The 7,975-nt window shown below is 40.2% G+C and overlaps 1 protein-coding gene across 1 annotated transcript; it reads right to left on the bottom strand.

The window, feature by feature from the left end:
* Window positions 2,983–7,389, bottom strand: LOC110263590 (protein PRRC2A-like). Its single transcript, XM_021105109.1, has 5 exons — window positions 7,091–7,389; window positions 6,195–6,914; window positions 6,083–6,164; window positions 3,182–3,363; window positions 2,983–3,085 (listed from the first exon to the last, which is right to left on the bottom strand). Exons 2-4 carry the CDS (start codon window positions 6,910–6,912, stop codon window positions 3,354–3,356), a joined length of 810 nt encoding a protein of 269 aa, XP_020960768.1. The 5' UTR covers window positions 6,913–6,914; window positions 7,091–7,389; the 3' UTR covers window positions 2,983–3,085; window positions 3,182–3,353.

Here is a 7,975-nt window from a genome sequence, read left to right as displayed (position 1 = left end):
AATTTGAAGGCATTGTTATAATTACCAATTTGAAGGTATTTTTTTAAAATATATATTTACTGTTAGATATTGTTATTGTATTTTTAAATTATTTGAAGGTATTTTTGTCAATAATAAAATTTGGGCATATTTTTGTCCGCGTTTAAATAATTCGAGCGCATTTTTTGTAGTTAACCCAAAATACAATATTACATGAATGTCTTAGAATCAAAAAGCTTACATGCATGTTCATTTTAGACTTTACTCTATATAAATCAAAGCTATTAAGTTAGATTTAAGGTTTCTACATGTAAATCGAGCCTCCAACAAAATACACATTCTCTTTATGGCCACCACCTCCACGCCCACCACAACCCCTACTTTGTCTAAGGGAGTCGATCCCTTTCCTCCATTGCAGCAATTTTATCCTCGATCTACCTCCATTCACGATCACTTACTCGGGTACCAATGCAGTTGCCGTTCAACACGACGTCTGTCTAAGACATCAGGTACCTAATCCATGGGAGGTGCATGTCCTTTATTCTCTCTGTGCAGTCTCTGTCAGAATCGAAATAGCTCTGGAGTTACCAAGGAAGAGCTCCAGTGACAAAAACCTCTACCATACTCATATTACCACTTCAAGTATAACTGTGATGGATCTGGGTTTGGCACAACATCAAACCGGAGAACATAATGGACTCTAATATCCCAATGGAGGTGTTAAGATTATAAGGTGCTAGAAAACCAACGATCATCCCCTGTCATTCTTCATCATTAAGAAATACATGTCTAGAGCTACACGAGGTCGATATTGTATTCCTCCAGCTGTGGTAGCACCATATCCACCTGATGCTACTCTATAACCACAAAGTATATTAATGCAATCACTGCTCTCCATAACATCGTATGTCGAGACTCTAGTATCTTGGAATGCACTACCTGAACAACTTCGAGTGAGCTATAGGACATCCATGTGAAATGTAAAAGGAAAATAGTGTTAAAGGTCATAACTTAACAATAAAAATCTCAGGCAAAAACTCTCTACTTAAGCCACTTTAACACTTATATCCCCCGCTTGCATTAAGTTTATTCTCAATTTACAATGTGCCATTTTAGGCCCTTTTCTCGCTCAATGTTAACTGATATTCTGACCACCTGTCATCCAATACATTAGTTTAATGAATAAATGACCATATGTACCCATGAAAGATGAAAACGCTGACAATTGTACCCATAGCAGACCGAAACTAACTTTGTACCCATTAAAGATGCAGTCCGTGTGACAGAAATACCCAGCCTTGGTTTGACACTAGCTTCGTTCCTATACGAACCTACGTGGCACTCCAACCCCCCCCCCCAAACCCCTATCTACGTGGATTTGAATATTGCTATAAGGATTAACCCATGAAGTGGAAACCCTAGGGAGTCATCTTCCCCAATTCGAACCACACCCCAATAAATGTAATCGAGTTCAACCTCATCCAGTGTCAAGTGCACCTAAGGAGAGAAGGAATTTTTTCGCGAGCCCTGGCATGTCTTTGCGAAGATTTAACTCTCCTGCAACTGATGGAAGTCGCAGCAGTTCATCGAGTTCGAAGAGGATGAAGGAAAAGATGCTCGACGACAAATGCTTGTGTGGGAGGGATGTTGTGTTGATAAAGTCTGGCACCATGACAAACCCTAATAGATGGTTCATTAAATGTCCTGGGTGGGCGGTAATGTACACGCGGTGTTGTTGTTCAGGTTAGAAATCTATTTTTGACATTGTTGTTCACACTTTGATTTTTTTTTTTCAGACAAGAGATTGCAAATACTTTGTGTGGGTGGATAAAATTGAAGAAGGATGGGAGGGCCTAGCAAGAGCTTTAGCAAAAAGAAATTCCAATCAGTCTTATTCAAGGCATGAAGATGGTCTGACTGTCACGAAAGGTGTGGAAAATCAGCAAGCATCCTCAATGATGGCTAGGAAGTTAGAAAAATTCAAGGGTGAAGTCAGGGGTGAACTTAGGGGAATGAAACTGTTGCTTTCAACCATTGCGTTGGGGGTTGCCTTCTATTTATTTTGTGAGTTGTATTTGGTGATGAAATTGTAACATGTGTATGAGTTGGGAACTTTGGTATGACATGATGCTTAAGTGATGGTAACTTTGATCTGGTTTTTATTAATTCTGATGCATTAACATAGGCACGAAATCTTTGATCTCTGGTAGCGTTTTGTTTAGTTTGTAGTTGATGCAAACATGTAAATTTAGGTAAATTTTATCTTGAGCCAATGCCAATGTAAATTCACCTGACTCTGTCTATTCCTCCTAAGGAAGCAAGTATAACTAGAACAAGAAACATAACAACAATATGCTTTCGGTGTCCATTCCAAGGTTTCTTCCAAAATCAAAAGAAGGTGCTGTTAAAAGACTGATAAAATAAGCATTCTAAATAGTGAATTCTGATTCTCAAAAAATGGTAGTTATGACATAAGCCAAAGAAGGCAAGTTTGGTTGCTCAAAAAACACACCCTCAAATAAAGTTTAACTAACTGATCCTAAACCAGACCATGAGGATTACACAATACAAGAGTCTTGAGTTGCTCTTTAATATAACAAAACAACCAAATGCCAGCATGAGTTTCATGATCAAAGTCGAGTACATTAAAAAAACGAAAACATAACATTAATCAAGATTCAAATTCCTGTCTTGATTGGGTCTCCAAACCCATGACTTTCTATCAAACTGGAGTTGAGTTACTGCTCCCACTTGAGACACCGATTTTTGATCCGTTGAAAGCATCTTTCTTTTGACGTCCCCTGCTTTGAAGTCTACCCCTAGCAGCTATTCCTCGGCTTGTAGCACCCGTAGTCACTCCCGGTGTTGACATGAATTGCACAAACTGTGTGGATGTCCCTGCACTAGCACCTTGCAGTGGATGTGGTGTAGTTTCAGAGTTGTGTGTAGATGGGGTGGTAGATGGTTTATTGGCAGATGGGGCAGGTGTTTGCTATATTTTTTCAGTGGGAGGTGGTCGCTTAACACTTCTCCTTTTAACCTGTTTCCTGGTTATTGCATTGTTGGTTGGAGGTTGTTGTTGTGTGGTTGTTGGTGGCGGCATTCCCTGTGGTGTGCCAAAATCCAGAAAACAAACCGATCTTAGCTCAATAAGTGATTGTTGCAGCAAACTAACGAATTCTAACTAATGTAATGCACTTACTTGAGCATGGTGTGGTGTTGCAGAATCGTTTCTGTCCTCAGTGGCTGCTGCTTCAGCATCTGCAGCCTCTAATGTGTCCTCCCAGAACATTTCTTCCAGCATGTCTTCATTAGAAACCCCTTCAGGCACTTGTGAAGCAGCACTCCCTTCACCCATTGCCTCTTTTCTCTTTTTACAACTCCTTTTATCATGACCAGCCTAAAGCAAAGAATACTTAATGTAAGTTGCGCATATATCATAATTAGATAATTATTACATTCGGAACTGATATCAATAAACAACAGTTATGGACACGCATACCTGGAGGCAGTATTTGCACACAATAGTCCCAATCCTCCTCTTTGTGTGGTGAGGGTCATTCTTATCAGCAGGGGCATCGTTTCTCTTATCTCTCTTGGTTGAAGGTCTCCCTATTGGTTTTCTGTACCGTGGTGGCAGAATGGGTAGGGTGTCTAGGTGCTCCGAGAACTCCTGGCTTGGAACTGGACGCATAGAACACTGATAGGCCACATTATATGCACCCATGGTCAGCCAGTTATGGGCATACTCTTCGGGTTGCCTGTTCTGGTAAGCTAACGCAGCACATGCATGTCTACACGGTAGTTCAGTTAGTTGCCATAGCCTACAACTGCACGTAGCCTTGCCCAAATCCACACTCACCTTCACGGGGAGACATTGGACTTCATAAACATTGCCCGCATCATCTCCGGTTGGTAGAAGCCTCCATTTGTTGCTCTCTCTCTTCTCCCTTTCTAACCTGCTCTGCTGGGTTGGGGTTAATCTTCCACTATACCCAACCAAGGCCTTCTTATTCCTAGCCATAATCCTCATTACATAACACCTCACCTCCTCTAACATTGTAATTATTGGTTTGCCTCTCATCTTCTTCACCTTGGCATTAAACACCTCGCAGTTGTTGTTTGTGTAGTTGTCTGCTTTCGGATATTCACTAAAATGTGCTCTGCTCCATTATTTTGGACTGATCTTATCCAAGTATTCCCATGCCCCAACATTGATCTTCTTTAGCCTATCCATGGCAGCATTGAAGTCCTGTGTTGTGGTTGACTTAGCACATGACCACAAACACATTTTCAACTCTAAGTCACTCCAAATTTTGCCATATATGCATGGTACAAAACCTGTGGTTTGCATTCGGGTACATCTCCTGCACAGCAGGTATTAACCCCTGCAGGCATACATCAAAATCAATGTCATAACAACACTAATTTAGAAACAGGGTGAACGTAGCTGGGTATAAAATAATTAACACTTTCAGCAACCAGGAACATTTTCTAGAATCTCCTATCAGCAATCAACATATCATCAGTCAAGAACATTTTCTAAAGTCTCCTATCAGCAATTAACATAGCAGAATTCATGAACCATTTCTAAAGTATCCTATCAGCAATCAACATGTCAGCACGAGGGAACATTTTCTAAAATCTCCTATCAGCAATCAAAATATCAACAATCAATAACATTTTCTAAAGTCTCCTATCAGCAGTTAACATAGCAGAATTCATGAACATTTTCTAAAGTATCATTTCAGCAATTAACATACCAGAATTCATGAACATTTTCTAAAGTCTCCTATCAGCAATTAACATATGTTCACAATTAAACTTACATTTGGCCACATCAATATACATCAATTGTATACATCAACTATACTAAACAAGCATAATGATATAGAAGAAGACTCTCTTCAAAATACACCAGATTTTATTGCACTACATTAATAAAAAAAGGTACCTTCTGCATATCTGACATAAAGTTAAACATGTTCGCCTGAAAATCTCCCACGTCCTCCTGAAGTATCTCTAGAAACCACTTCCAACTTTTTTTTGTTTTCTGACTCCACTATTGCATAGGCAATAGGATAGATATGATTATTTGCATCCTGTCCTATTGCTGTCAATAACTGCCCCCCATAGTACCCTCTAAGAAAGGTCTCATCTAACCCTATTAAAGGTCTACAACCACCCACAAATCCCTTCTTGCACGCATCAAAGCATACATAGATCCTCAGAAACAGAGGATTCGAATCAGGCATAGGGTTCGTGTGTATCCTTACCGTCGAGCCAGGGTTAGTCTTTAGTATTTCATTACCATAATCACGAAGTCTTGCATACTGTGCAATCTCAGAACCCTCAATCCTCTCCTTCGCCTTCTTCATAGATCTGTAAATTTTCTTCTCATTGATGAGTACATCATACTCAGCTCTGAAGTATTGGTCAGCCTCCCTCACTGTCAAGTTTGGTTGAACTCTAATCCTCTCCTCTAGCTCATCTATTACCCATTTTCCATCTGCTGACTTACAGTGATTATCTCTGCTGCAAGTGTGTTCATTTACAAATGTCTTTACCTAATAACTTGCGAGAAATGTTCTCTTAGCACAGTAGATTTGCCAAGGACAATCCTCATCGTAGCATATAGCCTTTGACCTTGTTGAATCACAACGAGCAAAGAATATGCTCCTGCCAATGTGGATATTAAACTTTCGGATAGCCTTCCTGAACTGGTTGAGAGTCTCAAACTCCATCCCCAATTCCAACCACACTTGGCTAACCGGGGCATCAGCATTGCTCTGAGGAAAAACTGGAGTCTTAGTATCATCGTCACTTGCTATGCTATGCAAGTCCTCTGACGAATAGCAATGATGTCCAGGGTTTTAATCAGAAAAATATCATCCTCAACTGGCACATAAAAGGTTGGCGGCTTGTCCGGATCAGGGTTCGGGATGAAGGATTGCCCTGTAGGGGGAGGCCTCCTTGTTGATCTCCTCTTGTTCACCTTTGGCCATCCATCAACCTCATCTGAAGGATTGCTTTGATTATTTTGGGGGTCCTATTGGAATCAGAGGATCGTCCTAAATCATGGATCGATTGTGAAAGTGGATTCCTACATGGCTGTGGGGTGTATTGAGTAAGTTGTTTAGGTGCAACAGGTTTAGAAACATTGGCTTGAGACTGCGGGGCTGGATCTGAACCATCATTGTGTAGTGGAAACTGATCTTCTTCAAATGGTGGCTGGGAAGGTTGGGACTGACTTGATGGTGGCTGATCTGGTAGGACAGGTGTTGGAGGAGGCTGAGAAACCTGTCCTGCTTCATGGGATGATGCTAGTGGTGGATCTGCTGTCTCCTGGGGCATACTGAGACTATCCTCTTTTTGGGCCTCAACTTCAGCCTGTTTATTTTCTTCATGGACCTCCTCCCTATCCTGGGCCTCACCCCTTATTTGGTCCTCCTTCCTAACTTGCACATTACCTACAATTTTAGCATCGTCATGATCTTCCACTACTAGCAATCTTCTCTTTGGACTCTTATTTGGTGTTGGAACCCTTTTGGCACATGTCTTTATTCTCCTCTTTGACGGAGTCAGATTGTTCTCCTCAACTAACACAGGCTGGTCCACCGGATGCTCTGTATAAATATTTATTTTGTTACCATTCTTCACGGCTGCCTCATACATTCTAACTACGTCCATATCAACCCTTAGGTCCCTCAACCCATCATCAAGCTCCTTCCCAGGTTCTTGCCAGTAAAAATTAGATTCGGACGTATATTCAATGTCCTTCAACAAATCAGATATGAAAAAAACGTTCAGTGTATCAACGTTCACCCTATTGATTTCTGTGACTTCACCACCAGTAAAACTAATTAACCCACCAGGCCCTCTCTCAAACCGTCCTCTATGATTGATACACAATATTATATGGATGGTGGCCATTCCTGGAAGTGAAAATAACTAACACAAGCTAAGAAAAGATTGTATCTAACCACAGGTAACACAAACCCTAAACCAACTTTTCTAGCAATTCTCAGCAATTACAGGATTTGATTAGGTACAAGAATATGTCTAACTAATGGGAATGACATGAAATTAATCAACAATGGCTATGAGATACCTCTGTTCGCTGTGCAGCAAAGGTAGTAACCTCTGCGCCGTCCACGAAGAGACCCCTGGGTTACGTATTAGCTTCGTACTGTCTTCTCCGACTTGGGGATGACGATGACGAAACCCCAGGATTCACCTTGTTCGCTTGGGAGTGTTTCACAAGACTTCTCCAACTGGGAAAGCAAGCGATCGCGACCTACAATCTCTGCTAGGGCACACTTTCCTCTCCCGCGCAATGTTCCTCAAAAACCAAACAGTTAGCAAAAAAAAAAGGTTTAATCCACATAGATAGGGGTTTGGGGGGGGGGTCGAGTGCCACGTAGGTTCGTATAGGAACGAAGCTAGTGTCAAACCAAGGTTAGGTATTTCTGTCACACAGACCGCATCTTCAAAGTTAGTTTCGATCTGCTATGGATACAATTGTCAGCGTTTTCATCTTTCATGGGTACATATAGTCATTTATTCTTAGTTTAATAATAGTAAAGTAACTGAATGATCATTAATCGACATAAGAAACATAAGTATCTCAAAACCAACAACTAATGAAATGTATCAAACCTATTAAGTTTGAAACTTGAAAAACGCCAAAAAAATCTATGACTAAAGTAGCTATAATAAATCAGCCAACTTAATAATGTTCTTATTAATAACACGACACATACATCAATATAACTATGAAAGCGCGACAGACTTCTAGTTGTATCTGCCCAAATTTTTTAGTTTAGCTACTAAGGCAACTAACAGATATAAAGACATGTCTCAAATTTATTCTCAAACAGCTGAATCGAGTTAGCAATGGTTAAAAATAACAATTAAAAATAAAATAATTAAAAAAATTATTGAAATCTAAAAACAAAGGTTAAAAATAAAAAATTATTTATTATAAAAAATTCAT

The sequence above is a fragment of the Arachis ipaensis genome, chromosome B06 (assembly GCF_000816755.2).
Source record: "Arachis ipaensis cultivar K30076 chromosome B06, Araip1.1, whole genome shotgun sequence".
In the NCBI taxonomy this organism is placed as follows: Eukaryota; Viridiplantae; Streptophyta; class Magnoliopsida; order Fabales; family Fabaceae; genus Arachis; species Arachis ipaensis.
This window is presented reverse-complemented; position numbering and strand designations above follow the sequence as displayed.

Excerpts from the sequence above, each read along its gene's own strand:
- LOC110263590 (XM_021105109.1), bottom strand. The coding sequence starts at position 6,912 with ATGGCCACCATCCATATAATATTGTGTATCAATCATAGAGGACGGTTT. Across the intron at positions 6,165-6,194 it reads CCAGCCACCATTTGAAGAAG|ATCCAGCCCCGCAGTCTCAA; the intron begins ATCAGTTTCCAC and ends ATGATGGTTCAG.